The sequence below is a fragment of the Balaenoptera musculus genome, chromosome 9 (genome assembly GCF_009873245.2).
Source record: "Balaenoptera musculus isolate JJ_BM4_2016_0621 chromosome 9, mBalMus1.pri.v3, whole genome shotgun sequence".
Taxonomy (NCBI): Eukaryota; Metazoa; Chordata; class Mammalia; order Artiodactyla; family Balaenopteridae; genus Balaenoptera; species Balaenoptera musculus.
This window is the reverse complement of record NC_045793.1, coordinates 94,466,472-94,482,318: the sequence shown is the minus strand read 5'-3', so window position 1 is coordinate 94,482,318 and position 15,847 is coordinate 94,466,472. Positions and strand designations below refer to the sequence as shown.

The 15,847-nt window shown below is 35.3% G+C and overlaps 1 protein-coding gene across 2 annotated transcripts in view; it reads right to left on the bottom strand.

The window, feature by feature from the left end:
• CDK13 (cyclin dependent kinase 13) overlaps positions 1-15,847 on the bottom strand; it is a 113,657-nt gene that overhangs the window by 58,360 nt on the left and 39,450 nt on the right. For both annotated transcript variants that reach the window (XM_036864374.1, XM_036864375.1), the window contains exons 5-6: positions 15,573-15,742; position 14,721 (exon numbers count right to left, since the gene is read on the bottom strand). In XM_036864374.1, coding sequence (XP_036720269.1) covers position 14,721; positions 15,573-15,742 — 171 coding nt within the window. The remainder of the gene's footprint in view (positions 1-14,720; positions 14,722-15,572; positions 15,743-15,847) is intronic.

Genomic DNA, 15,847 nt, shown 5'->3' with positions numbered 1-15,847 from the left:
ATAAATATACCCATCTATGATCCCATACACTGACCAAGTTTTTAAAAAAATCCTTGCCCTTCTCCAAATAAACCTCAATGTAATTCCAGTCAAATCTCCACTGATAAGTTTTCACAGCTCATATCCATCTAAATGCATGAAAATACGCAAGATCTTCTCTTAAGGGGGGAGAGGAGAGGAGACCCTTATCTACAGAAATTAAAAGGTAATATAAGGTTGCAATAATTGAAACAAAGTGATATGGCAGCAGGACATGCAAAAGGATCAGTAAAACTGGAGAGCCCAGAACATATGGGAACTTGATTAAAGATAGCATAAGAGAATAAAATAAAAACAATTTAAATATCTAAGATTTTTGAAAAAAAAAAAAAATCTAAGATTTTTGAACTAGAATAGAAGTTGAAAAAAATACAGAAAAACATTCTTGTAATTTTCCAAAAGGCTAAGCATCAGACAAACCACTTTCCCTCAAAAAGCTCCAAAACTGACAGAATGACCATATACAAGATTTAAATTAACAAAGAACACAGAAAAAGGGCAAGCAACAGAAAGGAGAAAAATTATCTATGATATGTGAAACACATGAAGCATTAATATCCGTATTTTAATAAATCTCTCCAGTTGGTAAGAAAATGCCAAAGGAAGAGGCACTTCACAGAAGAAATGTAAAAAACATGAAAAAAATATTTAACCTCACAAGTAATAATAAAAAAAAGTATTAATTTCTCTTATGAGTTGGACAAAAAAAGTAAAATCAATAATGTACTATGATTCAGTAAACTAGCCATTCACACAAAATTGTAATGAGTATGTAAACTGGTATAAGCTTTCTTATAAGTTAATTTGGCTATAATTAGTAACATAAAAAAGAATTGTATCATTTAACCTAACAACTCTACTTTTAAGAATGTATCTAAAAAAAAAAAAAAAAAAAAATGTATCTACAGGGCTTCCCTGGTGGCACAGTGGTTAAGAATCTGCCTGCCAATGCAGGGGACACAGGTTCGATCCCTGGCTTGGGAAGATCCCACATACCACAGAGCAACTAAGACCGTGCGCCACAACTACTGAGCCTGCGCTCTAGACCCCACGAGCCACAACTACTGAGCCCACACGCCACAACTACTGAAACCCGTGTGCCCAGAGCCCGTGCTCCGCAATGAGAAGCCATCACAACGAGAAGCCCGCACACTGCAACGAAGAGTAGCCTCCACTCACCGCAACTAGAGAAAGCCTGTGTGCAGCAACGAAGACCCAACAAAGCCAAAAATAAAAACAAATAAATCAATTTTTTAAAAAAAGAATGTATCTACAGAAAGACTCAAAGAAATACACACAGATTTACATTTAATGATGTTTGATAGAGCACTGTTAATAAAAGCTAAAAACCAATAACCTAAAGACCCGTTTATGGGGAAAGTCTAGTAAAATAAAATATATCCAAATTACAAAACTACAGGGACTTCCTTGATGGTCCAGTGATTAAGAATCCGCCTTCCAATGCAGGGGACACGGGTTCAATCCCTGGTCAGGGAACTAAGACCCCACGTGCTACTGGGCAACTAAGCCCATGCGCTCTAGAGCCCACGCACCACAACTAGAGAGAAGCCTCACAAGGCGCAACAGAGAGCCCACACGCCACAACGAAAGATCCCGCATGCCACAACTAAGACCTGATGCAGCCAAATAAATAAATAAATAAATACTTAAAATAAGTAAATAAATTCATATTAGAATTTAAAAAAAAATAAACTATAAAACACTATCTCGGTTTTTAAAAATGGCTGCATGATACACAAAATGTCTATTTTACAGAACATTGCATATTATGTCCTCAACTCTGTAAAAATTAATGATTAAACAAGGTGTATACTTGTTTTTCACAAAAAAATGTCTGAAAAGAAACTAAAAAAGAGGAAGCCGCTGGTGTCTCTTCATTGTTGGCCAAATGTCAGAGCATCTACGCATATGTCTCTCGTCTACTCATTTATGTTTTTTATTTCTACATGTCCAGGGCTTTAATTCAACCAGATATGTTATTTTTATAATTCTAAAAAGTATCAGGTAAGAGAAGGTCTTTTAAAAACACTCTCAGTTTTTGACAGGTAAAAAATATGTTGTACTTAAGTTACGTTTCCTTTAACTACAGTGAGGCTGAATATTTTTGCTAATATTTACGGGAAATTATCGGTTTTTTGTTCCTTGTTCATGTCCTTTTCTGAGCTATAAAGGAGGACTGTGCCTATGTATTAAAAAGGACATTTGTGCCACAGATATTTCTTTTTAACATGAGATATACTTCTAAAGGTATGACACATGGCATAATACCCTCCAAATTCTAACATCTGATTTTCAACAAAATTCTACACACAAACTAAAAGAAATAAGAAATCTGAAAGTCTTACGTAGTAACTGCATGATAGATCAACTATTATATTAAGTCTCTTCTATAACATTATCATATTAAGACATGTTACTACGCAGGCTGACTTTATGGTAAGCATAAAGAATGGTAAACTACTACAGAGGTGAAAATACTTCACATATTATCTCATTTAAGCTTCACAATTACTCGAAAAGTATTCTCTCCTTGTAACACACAAGGCATAGAGACGCTAAATAATTTGCCCATTATCACACACCTACGAAATGGCAAAAGTGAAACAATCCCCCAGCCTGAGTGTCCCATCCTCTTTATGCCATGAAGAAAAAGGGGTTATTCGTTTCCTCAGAGAGGGCTCAAAAACCATAGGGCGATATAACAGCTGTCTTTTTATTTCAGTGCCCTAAATGGTAATGATGCCCTAAGTGGTGCTCTGCCACTTCCACTCCTCACCACCTGCCTTTCCCCACCACAGAATTTAGCAGAATTCTTTCTCCTTATTGATGGCCATAGCACACTATGGCTTCTGCAACTGGCATCTGTCCTACTGTCTGATATTGAGTTTCACTCTTCTGACTTCCTTTTCGCTGCCTGGGTTTGATCAACCAATGAACTCACTTTTTAACTTCTGGTGGGTTAACCAATCAATCACAGCTAGTCAGGCGTGACAAGTTTTTCACCCTTCTTGACAACTTTTTGAAATAGAGACTACTTCTAAGCTTTCAGGAAAAAGTTTCTTTATTTTTAACTTCTGGGTCAGCACCATTCCTGATATATGATCTCCACAAAATAAAATTTCACTAAAGAACTACAACTGAAATACTCATTTCTCCCAAACATCCACCCTCTCTGCTTAATTATAAAAAATTATTATATAATTGATCTATTTCTGCCCTCACAATCAATCTACCACCAAGCTATAATATCAGTAAACTTTACTGTGTGCTTACTATGTGCAATATTCTAACCTAAGTGCTTCACACAGTTTATCTCATTTGATACAACAAACCTATGAGTTAGGTACTGTTATTCCATTTTCCAGATGAGGAAAACAGAGAGTACGTAATAGTGGAAGAAGCAAGGATTCCAACTATACTCTTAACCATTATACATAGTTCCCATTACTATTACCTTATAACATCTGCCCAAAAATAACATATTTCTTGTTCAGCTATTCAGGAAATATTGGCAGGGAAAAGGAACCCCCCGCCTCCTTCCATCTCCACCTACCCCTCACCTACTTTCCTACAGATTCCTTTTAAACTCCTGACCATCCTTTTGCCATAGATCGTATCTCCTGACAGGCACCTACACATTCTGATCTATGTTCTTTACCTCTAAATTTCAACACATGATGCTAACTCTGTATTTCCTTGTAACCCAAAGGAGGAAGTCATTACTAGTTAAGATTTTAATTTTTTTCCTTTAAAAGCATTATTTGCTATATTTTATTGATGTAACTAAAGCACCTTCCTATAACTTTTACTGATCATGCAAAATTCACAATCATGAAAGGTTCATTTAGTTATTCTGGAACACACTACAATCTGTTTCATAAATATTTTTCTCCTCAATTCAACTCAACAAACACTTTTTGATCAGTAACCTAAGAAACACATGGAGAGCAAGAAAACCAGATGGCAGGATAGTTTTTATGTAAATCACTCAAAAGATGAACATTTGTACTAGGTTAAAAAAAAAACATTTAAAATCAATTAAGAAAAACACTGATACTCTAATTTAAAAATGGGCAGAGGACACAAAAAGGTAATATATGGATAAAGAAATATAAATGGCCTCTACACAGAAAACTGTTCAGTCAACCTGCACAGTAATAAAAATAATTATTAAAAAGACTGAATACTATTTTTACTTATCAGATTGCCAAAGATCAAATAAAATCACTATAAACATTGGTCAAAACACACTATTTTTTTGGGGGAGAAAAAAGTGGAAGTTAATATTTTGGTTCCTCTGTATAGTATTTAAGGTCAAACATCATTTTTGGTCCTAACCTACCTTTCCAGCCTCATCTTCCATAAAAGACCCTGTCCCTCCCCACAATACTTATCCCTCTCAATTTATATAGTATTTTTATCAAAATTCTTGGGAGCTAGTTGGGGTTTTCTTGTCTTAAGTAACATCTTTAATGTATTCATAGTCATCCAACCATCACCACAATGAATTTTTGAAAATTTTCATCACCTCAGAAAAACTTCGTACCCAATTAGCAGTCACTCTCCGTTTCCAAGCCCCTCCCCAAGTCTCCTGCAACCACCAATCTACTTTCTATCTCTATCGATTTGCCTATTCTGGACATCTTACATAAACAGAATCATACAATACATCATCTTTTGTAACTGGCTTCTTTCACTTGGCATAGTATTTTTAAGGTTCATCCATGTTGCAGCATATATCAATCGGTATTTCCTTTTCATTTTTAAAAATTGTGGTAAAATAAAAATAAAATCTACCATCTTAACTATGTTTAAATGTACAGTTTAGTGGCATTAAGCTTATTTACACTGTTGTGCAACCATCACCACCATCTATTTCCAGAATTCTTTTCATCTTGCAAAAATGAAATTCTGCAACCATTAAACAATAAATACCTCCCCATTGTCACCTCCCTCCCTGGTAACCACCATTCAACTTTCTGTCTCTATGAACCTGACTACCTCAGGTACCTCACAGAAGTGAAATCACACAATATTGGTCCTTTTGTGACTGGCTTATTTCACTTAGCATAATGTCCCCAAGGTTCATCCATGTTGTAGCATATGTCAGAATCCTCTCCCTTTCTAAGACTGAATAATACTTTATTACCTATAAATATTTTTGCTTATCAATACATGAATCCAAGGACACTTGGGTTGCTTTCCCCTTTCGGCTACTGTGAATAATGCTGCTATAAACATGGGGTACAAAATCTCTTGAAGATGCTGCTTTCAATTCTTTTGAGTATAAACCCAAAGGTGGAAATGCTGGATCATATGGTATTGTAATTCTATTTTTAACTTTTTGAGGAATCACCGTTATCATTTTCCATAGCAGCTTTACTGCTGCAGACTCCCACTGGCAAAGAACAAGGGTTCCAATTTCTCCACATCTTGTCACTTGTTATTTTCTGTTGTTTTTATTTTTACTTTTGTGATAATAGCCTAAATTTTTTTTTTGCGTGGGGCTGCATTGCATCTTCGTTGCTGCACACGGGTTTTGTCTAGTTGCGGCGAGCAGGGGCTACTCTTCGTTGCAGTGCGCAGGCTTCTCACTGTGGTGGCTTCTCTTGTTGCAGAGCACAGGCTCCAGGCACGCGGGTTTCAGTACTTGTGGTGTGCGGGCTTCAGTAGTTGTGGCTCACGGGCTCTAGAGCGCAGGCTCAGTAGTTGTGGCACATGGGCTTAGTTGCTCTGCGGCATGTGGGATCTTCCCAGACCAGGGATTGAACCCATGTCCGCTGCATTGGCAGGCGGATTCTTAACCACTGCACCACCAGGGAAGCCCAAGATTGTAGTTTAGATCACTGTGATATGGGATTATATATAAACAAGATTGGCCATGAGTTGATAATTGTTAAAGGTGGGCAGTGGGTACAGGGAGTGTTATTTCATTATACCATTTTTAAATTTATGTATATGTTTGATATTTTACATAATACTTTTAAAATTACATAAAGCAAATAAACCTTTTTCTGCAAAAACCAATGTTGGAATTTTCATAAGAGTTGCACTGAATCTGTAGATCACTTTGAGTAGTAGTGATATCTTAACACTATTAAGTCTTCTAATCTACAAACACAAATATCTGTAATTAATTGGTGTCATCCTTAACTTGTTTTGTAATTTTCAGTGTACAATACTTTCATTTCCTTGATTAATTTATTCCAAAGTATTTTATTCTTTTTGATGCTATTGTAAATGGAATTTTCATTTCCTATTCAGATTTTTCACTGTTAAGAGTATAGAAACGCAACTGATTTTTGCATGTTAATTTTGTTTCCTGCTACTTTGCTGAATTCATTTATTAATTCTAACTCTGTGTGTGTGTATGTGAAATCTTTAGGGTTTTTTGCACATAAGACCATTCTGTCTATGAACAGACGTAATTTTATTTCTTCCTTTCCAATCTGGGCATCTATTCTTTGTCTTGCTTATTTGCTCTGAGTAGGACTTCCAGCACTATGTTGAACAGAAGCAACAAAAGCAGGTACAGGTATCCCCCATTTTTGGAAAGTTCGCTTTATGCCACTTTGCTTTTATGACAGACCTACATTAGTATCTGTTTTCGCTAACCAAAAGAAATCAGAGGAATTCTGCTTTTACAAAAGAAAGGTAAGAAGCAAAAATAGCATTCAGTGTTGATCTTGCAGTGAGCTGTTACAGAGGCAGCATGCACCCTGAGCAGTGAGAGTGGCACTACCAAGCCCCTTCCCTGGCAACGACACTCAGCATCAAGCGGTCATAACTTTGAACTGTGTCTGTGAGCATCTGTGCTTTATTTCAATTTATTTTGTGATTCCATTAGCAAGATGTGTCCTACGGTAATTGCTTCTTCCCTTTATGCCATTTGAGCTTACAATGGGTTTCACAAGAACACTCTACTTTCGGATAGCTTGGGAAAACTATATCCTTTTCTACCTGATTTTAGAAAAGTTTTTAGTCTTTCACCACTACGTATGATGTTAGCTGTGGACTTTTCATATATGGTCTTTAATATGTTGATGCAGTTTCCTTCTATTCCTAGTTTGTTGAGTGTTTTTATCTTGAAAGTGCGTTAAACTTTGTCAAATGCTTTTTCTGTCTCTACTGAGATCATCATGTAGATTTTTCCACTTCACTGTAATAAAGTGGTGTATTACATTGATTGATTTTCATATATTGAATCATCTTTGCATTCCAGGAATAAATCTCACTTGGTCATAGTGTATAATCCTTTTAATACACTGCTGAATTTAATCTGCTGAGTATTCATCAGAAAAATTATTGGTCTATAGATTTCTTGTCTTGTAGTCTTTGCCTAGGTTTGGTACCAGAGTAATGCTGGCCTTATAGAATGAGTTTGAAGTGTTTTGGAATAGTCTGGAGAGGACTGGTGTTAATTCTTCATTAAAAGTTTGGTAGAATTCACCAGTAAGACCATCTGGTACTGGGCTTTATTTTGTTGGAGATTTTTTATTACAGAGTCATCTCTTCACTGGTCTGTTCAGATTTTCTATTTCTTCATGATTCTTGGTAGGTTGTGTGTTTTTACAAATGTGTCCAGTTCATCTAAGTTATCCAATTTGTTGGTGTAAGTACTTCAATTCTTTTAGTGGCAGAATAATATTCAACTGTATGGATATACCAGATTTTGTTTATCTATTCATCAACTGATTGACATTTGGGTTGTTTACACTTTGGGACTACTGTGAATTATCCTGCTATGAACATTGGTATCAAGTTTTTGTGTGGACATGTTTTTATTTCTCTTGGATATATCCTTAAGAGTAGAAGAAGTTCTAGGTCGCATGGTGTCTACACATAACATTTTGAGGAAATGTCAGGTTGTTTTCCAAAGTAGCTGTACCATTTTACAATCTCACCAGTAATGTATGAGTCTTCCAATCTCTCCACATCTTCCCCAACACTTGTTATTACTTCTCCTTTTTACTATGGCCATCTGACAGTGTGCATAAGATGGTATCTCATCTTGGTTTTGATCTGCATTTCCCTAATGGCTATGATACTGAACATCTTTTCATATGCTTATTGGCCATTTGCATATCTTCTTTGCAGAAATGTCTTTTGAGATCCTTTGCTTACTTCTTAAACAGGCTATCTTTTTTATTATATAGTTGTTAAGAGTTCTTCATATATTATAGAGACAAGCCCCTTAGATATATGATTTATAAATATTTTCTCCCATTCTGAGTTGTCTTTTCACTTTCCCAATGGTGTCCACCAAAACACAAGTTTTAAATTTTGATGAAGTCCAATATATCTATTTTTTTCCTTTAGTTTCTGCTTTTGTTGTCATAACTAAGAAGGCTTTGGAGGGACTTCCCTGGTGGTCCAGTGGTTAAGACGCCACACTCCCAATATAGGGGGCCTGGGTTCAATCCCTGGTCAGGGAACTAGATCCCGCATGCCACAACTAAGAGCCCGCATGTCGCAACTAGAAGATCCCACATGCCGCAACTAAGACCCGGCACAGCCAAATAAATAATAAAATTAATAAATAAATGTTTTCAAAAAGAAGAAAAAAAAAGAAGGCTTTGGCTAATCCAACATCATGAAAATTTACTCCTACATTTTCTTCTAAGAGTTTTGTGATTTTAGCTCTTATATTTAGATTGTTGATCCATTTTAGTTAATTACCGTGTATGATGTGAGAAAGGGATCCAATTTCATTCTTTTGCATGTGTATATACACTTGACCCAGCACTGATTGTTGAAAAGCCTGTTCTTTTCCATTGACTTGTGCTGGTATCTTCATCAAAAATCAACTGACCATAAATATGAGGGTTTGTGTCTAGACCCTCAATTCTATTCCACTGATCTATATGTTTTCCTAAAGCCAGTACCACACAGTCTTGATCATTCTAGTTTTGTAGTAAGATTTGAGATCACTATGTGTGAGTCCTCCAATTTTGTTTTTCTAAATTTTTTTGACAATTTTACCTCTTGAATTTTCATATGAATCTTAAGATCAGCTTGTCAGTTTCTGAAAAGAAGCTAGCTGGGATTCTGAGAGAGACTGCATTGAATATGTAGATCGATTTGGGGAGTAGTATGCATCTGATCCATGAACATGTAATGTCTTTCCATTTATTTAGGTTTTCTTTAATTTTTTTTCAATGATATTTTGTAGCTTTCAAGGTACAAAGCCTTACACTTCTTTTGTCAATTTACTCCTAGATATTTTATTCTTTTTAATGCTATTATAAATTAAAGTCTTCTTAATTTCACTTTAGATTGTTCACTGCTAGTGTACAGAACTACAACAGATTTATGTATATTGATCTTGTATCCTGCCACCTTGCTGAACTCATTTATTAGTTCTAAGAGTTTTTTAGTGGATTACATAGAATTTTCTATATTGTGTGTATGTACACACACACACACACACACAAACTGATTAGAGATAGTTTTACTTCTTCCTTTCCAACTGGTTACCTTTTATTTCATTTTCTTACCTTATTTCCCTGGCAATGTAGAACAGAAGTGTCAAGAGCAGACATCCTTATTTTTCATAGATGCCCTTTAACAAGTTGAGGCAGTTCCCTTCTATTCCTAGTCTGTTCTGTTCCTGCCCTACATTTAAGAGTGTAAACTGGCACAACCCTTCTGGAAAACAACTTGGTAATATGTGTTAAGAAATTTCAAAGTTCAAATCCTTTGACCTAATAATCCCATTTCTATAATCAATTTAAGGGAATAATCAGATGTGAATAAAAGTTTTATGCAAAAGGACATTAGAATGGAAGGAAATCTGGTTCCAATGTCTATGGACTCACTGACTGCTAGGATTATATATGCTCATTATACAGGACCTTTATCACTCACTACTTCACTCACTACTTCATTTCTCACCAAACCTATAATTCAGAATTGGTTAGGACTTTTTCTAGCAGATAAAGTCCCTTGTTTGGTTAATAGCTACAAATCACTGCTAGAATTTCCCAGTATAACACTTCAATATAGAAAACAGTAGTTGAAATGCCTGAAAGAACCTAAATATGCAACAATGGAGGAATGAAATATGGTCCATCCAAGTGACATATTATTCCAATAAAAAAGCATGTTATTAATGAAAGAAGCAGAACCTCAGCTTGGGAATAAATAATCATAAATATGAGAGAAGACACATTAGGAAAAATATAGAAAATTTTAATAGTGATAATATCTGGGCCATTTTATTTTCCAAATTTATAACAATAAACATCACTGTTATAATCAAGAAAAGAAAGTCTAACATTTTTCTTTCTCTTTCCCTGCCCCACTCAAAAAAAGTTACTAATTCTAAATAGTAGTAATGCTGCACAAAAAGAGGGTATAGGATCTTAAAACTATGCATCCCTGGCCTAGAGCCTTAACTGGAAACTTCACATAGAATATCAGATACAAATAAATTGTACAACTGAGACTAAGTTTTATCTTTTACATGACAAAATGAGTAACATAATATAGGCGGCCCCAGTATATAAAAAATTTAAACTTACAAGTGACTTTCCATCCCGCCTCAACATGCTGCTGGAGGCCCCACCATCACAGGAAAATTTTATCTTTAATAAAATAACCTGCAAGTTCATTTCTTTTTTAAGGTAGGAAAAAAAAAAAAAAGAAGAAAACACAGTACACAGTTGGTAGGTACAGACTCCTTAACAAAGTTCTCTCGCTTATTTGGTAGATCCCACAGCCTGCATTAAATTTTTTCTCTTTTTTTGAAACTCACCACCTACAACTGAAATTCTGGCAATGACAGATTAACAGAGTTAACAACAAGGGAAAACTTCTGGGCAGAAAAAAGCCTGTCATTCATATATTAGTCTGATTTAGTTCTAGCAAGTACTGATCCACTTGGTTCCCAGAAACTTGGTTGAGTCGGGGACCAGATTTTTTTTTTTACCTTGTATATCTCAAGCACTATTCATTAGAACTTGCTGATCTGATGAAAATGTTCTAGCTGCACTACCCAAAATGCAGTCAGTAGTAACGTATAACTACAGAGCACCTGAAATGTGGCTAACGCAACTAAGGAACTGAACTTTTAATTTTATTTAATTTTAATTAATTTAAATTTAAATAAACACATTGCCTAGTGGCTACTGTATTGGCCAGCCCAAGTCTAGAACTGGCACAATAAACATGTATGGAAAGAACGAACAAATCAATCAATAATGCTCTCATCACAAAACCCACAAAATATTAGCAGTTCTATATTATGGGCATGAATTCAGATTTTTAAGAAAATGAGACAGGGAAGATAATTTTGAAGCAAGACTTTTTCTTAGGGGATATGCCAATTTTTCATTGCCTCATAAAACACGTTATGACAATTATGAATTAGAATGGCCTCCTCTCTACTTATCCAAATAGCACCCATCTTTAACTTTCTATCTACTCCACAGAACATTCTCACCTCTGTATTTCATTCATTCATTTATTCAAAATTTAATGATAACCTACTGTGTTCTGCACACTATGAATACAAAGTAGAATAAAACTCAGTCTCTGTCCTCAGGCAGGCACTTCAATAGGAATAAGATATAAAAACATAATGACTAAGTTGAAATAGAAAATTTCGTTATAGAACTGTGTATAACATGGAATGCAAGCGTAGGGGAGCACCATGTGAGAATCGAGAGACTACAGAGGAAGTGACATTTAAGACTGCTTCCCTCAACCATATAATGACACTCTGCCATAAGAATTACTATAGAAAACTGTTTCATTGATTTTTAGAAAATTCCAAATTAAAAGATTACTCAAATCCCCTCATTAAACAAACACTAGTATTGAGAGCATTACAGCTAACTTAATTTGTGCAAAGTAATTTTAATACTGGTTTTGTTACCCAGAATATTATGTTAATTTTAAGTACCAAAATACTATTTTGTTGTAGTGATACCATTATTTCAATGTTTATTTTTCATCTGAATACTAAATATTTACATTTTGATATGGAGATCAATGACTAACGTTTTACTTTTTTTTTTTCTTTTTTTTATTTATTTATTTATTTTTATTTATGACTGTGTTGGGTCTTCGTTTCTGTGCGAGGGCGCTTTCTCTAGTTGCGGCAAGTGGGGGCCACTCTTCATCGCGGCGCACGGGCCTCTCACTATCGCAGCCTCTCTTGTTGCGGAGCACAGGCTCCAGACGCGCAGGCTCAGTAATTGTGGCTCACGGGCCTAGCTGCTCCTCGGCATGTGGGATCTTCCCAGACCAGGGCTCGAACCCGTGTCCCCTGCATTGGCAGGCAGGTTCTCAACCACTGCGCCACCAGGGAAGCCCTAACGTTTTACTTTATATTGCATATAACTGCAAAACAAAAAGTCTCCTCTACCCAGAGAATTATAAACTGCATTAAAATTTTTCATTGAATATTACTGCATTCATTCAGAAAGTATTTTCTGTAAATTCATAATCCTCAATGGAAAGAAGAAAATAACAAAGCAAAGCTTCTGTTGCAAAATAATTAACAGTCTAGTTCAAAGACCTTATGAACAGGGACGTATGAACACAAGACTACTGAAATTAATACAAGTAACTGCATCCCACGCAGAAACTAAAGACCTAGAGGTATAGGAAATGTTTTCTCATACCTCACACTAACAATAAAAAGACTGAGAAACAGACAAAATAGTTCAAAGATTCCCTCAAAGAGAGTAAAAAGAAATGGAACTGCTTGAAGATGAAAACATTAGGAAAAAAATTTAGGATTAGTTTGTCTGTCTCGCTTGGCATTCCCCTCGATTTATTCAGAGGAAGCTCCTTCAGCATCTACAGGTTTCTGCACAAAAATATACCCATGGTGAAACCACTTAACCCTGTTTTCTTAAGGCCACTGTGGTGGAAAGTGGGAAGATTGGTCAGGTAAGGCCTCACTAATGAATAAAGCAACATTCAGGCAGAGAGCGAGAGAATGAGAAATTTGCCTTTTAAATTGTGCGCGCACGCGTGTGTGTGTGTGTTGGGGCTGGAGAGGTGTATGCCCAGTGTAAAGAAAGGCTTCAGGGCAGAGAAGTGCACTGGCATATCTGGTGACTCAAACAAGCGATGTGAATGGAGTTTGGTGAGCAATGAGAAAAACTGATTGGGGTTGAGGTTGGAGAAATAAACAGGGATGTGATCACACAGATCAGGAAAACAGAGGTCCAGGGTATGTGGAGGAAAAGCAACTATATTAATTTGGCTATAGAACAAGATCAATGAAAAACAGTATTTGCACACCACCCTCTTGCATAAAATCTTAATTTAATTCTCACTACACGGTAAGAGAAATAATGTTTCCCTTTAATGGGTAAAGAAATAACAGGCTCAGAAGGGCTAAAGGCCTTGCTGAAAAGCTGTCTCTAATCCCAGACATTCTAACCCAAGTCAAACAGGTAACCTTTCTACTACACAATAAGAAGTAGTGAAAAATAACATGAAAAAGACAAACCCAGTAGAAAGTCAGACTAAGAAATATGGGCTTTATTATGGGAAAAAAACGAATGGAAGTTACATCAATTAAAAAGATGATTCTGATGATCTCCATAGGGCATACAGAATACTTTCCAACAGAGGTTCCTTCACAAAAAATGGTTACCATACATAACAACAATCATTTTTATACTGTGTTCCCCGGAAGAGTAAGACGGTGGATGTGTACAGTTGGGGATGGGAGGAGGCTAAGTACCATGTTCAATCAGAACGTACCTACTTTTTAATCTGTTTTATGTTAGATTTAGTTTCAAAAAGAATTCTGCTCTTTGAAAACCACTGACTATAAGGGAGTCAACCTTAGTTCCAAAATCTTACTCTAAAGATCTAAAACCTACTGGAGGTAGAGCATTTCTTTCACCCATCAAATACCCTATGTTAACTACTTTAAAAAGCACACTAATTTCTTTTCAGCTTTTTTTTGCTAAAAGCCAACAATATACCAGTATAGATTATCAAAAGCAATTTCAGGTTAACATTTTTGACGCCATACTTTTAGAAATAATACATATGCCTACCACCAAGTTTCCTTGTATGTTGAGGCATTATAACATTAAAAATGTAAGGTAAATATATTCTAATACTACTATAAACTGCTTCTCAATCACTAAAAAATAAAGACTAAAGATTATATATTGAGGCCAAAAAAAAAAAAATATTGCTAGTGAATACTTCATCTGTAATACCAATAAGTATGATGTTACCTAGGTGACTCGAAAACCAGTAAAGTAAAACATGTAAAATAATTCTTCAACTCAACTATTTTAAAATAGTTTGACAACCCAATCAAAAAATGGGGGTTGGGGGGGGAATGAATTGGGAGATTGGGATTGACATATATACACTAATATGTATAAAATAGATAATTAATAAGAACCTGCTGTATAAAAAAATAAAATTCAAAAAATAAATTAAAAAAATAGAGTTTGACAACCCAATCGAAAAATGGGCAGAAGACCTAAACAGACATTTCTCCAAAGAAGACATACAGATGGCCAACAGGCATGTGAAAAGATGCTCGACATCGCTAATTATTAGAGAAAAGCAAATCAAAACTACAATGAGGTACCACCTCACACCAGTTCAAAATGGCCATCATTAAAGACTCTACAAATAACAAATTGCTAGAGAGGGTGTGGAAAAAAGGCAACCCTCCTACACTGTTGGTGGGAATGTATATTGGTGCAGCCACTATGGAAAACAGTATGGAGGCTCCTCAAAAACTAAAAATTGAGTTGCCATATGATCCCGCAATCCCACTCCTGGACATGTATCCAGACAAAACTATAATTCAAAAAGATACATGCACCCCAATGTTCACAGAAGCACTATTTACAATAGCCAAGACATGGAAACAACCTAAATGTCCACTGACAGATGAATGCATAAAGAAGATGTGGTACATACATACAATGGAATACTACTCAGCCATAAAAAAGAATGAAATAATTCCATTTGCAGTAACATGGATGGACCTAGAAACTATCATACTAAGTAAGGCAGACAAATATCATATGATATCTCTGATATGTGGAATCTAAAATATGACACAAATGAACTTACCTACAAAACAGAAACAGACTCAGAGACATAAAAAATAGACTTGTGGTTGCCAAGGAGGATGGAAGGCGGAGGGAGGGATGGATTGGGAATTTGGGATTAGCAGATGCAAACTATTACAAATATAATGGATAACAACAAGGTCCTACTTTATAGCACAGGGAAACTATATTCAATATCCTGTGATAAACCATAAATGGAAAAGAATATGAAAAAGAATATATATATGTAAAACTGAATCACTTCGCTGTACAGCAGAAATACAACATTGTAAATCAACTATAGTTCAATAAAATAAATTAAAAAAAAAATTTTTTAATACAGTTTGATATTAAGGCAATATTTTTAATGTACCTAATAAATACTCAAATGGTCAATATCAAAATCTATAAGTTAGCAAATCATGAATACACAGAACTGGTTATGTAAATATGCACACATACCTTTATCCTTCTTAAATCCAAAGCATCTTCTTTATCGGTCACTATTTCCTTCATATTGATAATACTCTGGTGGTTAAGCTGCCGGAGAATTTTAATTTCTCGAATTGCTGTAATGGGAAAGCCTTCCTTTTCATTATCCAGACGTACTTTTTTTAAGGCTACCATTTCTCCTATTAGAAAAGTAAATAAAATCAGGTTACCAGCTGACAAAACTAAGTAACATTTTAAATTTTTATTTTATTTTTTAGTATTTTTTTATTTTTTATTTTCAGCTG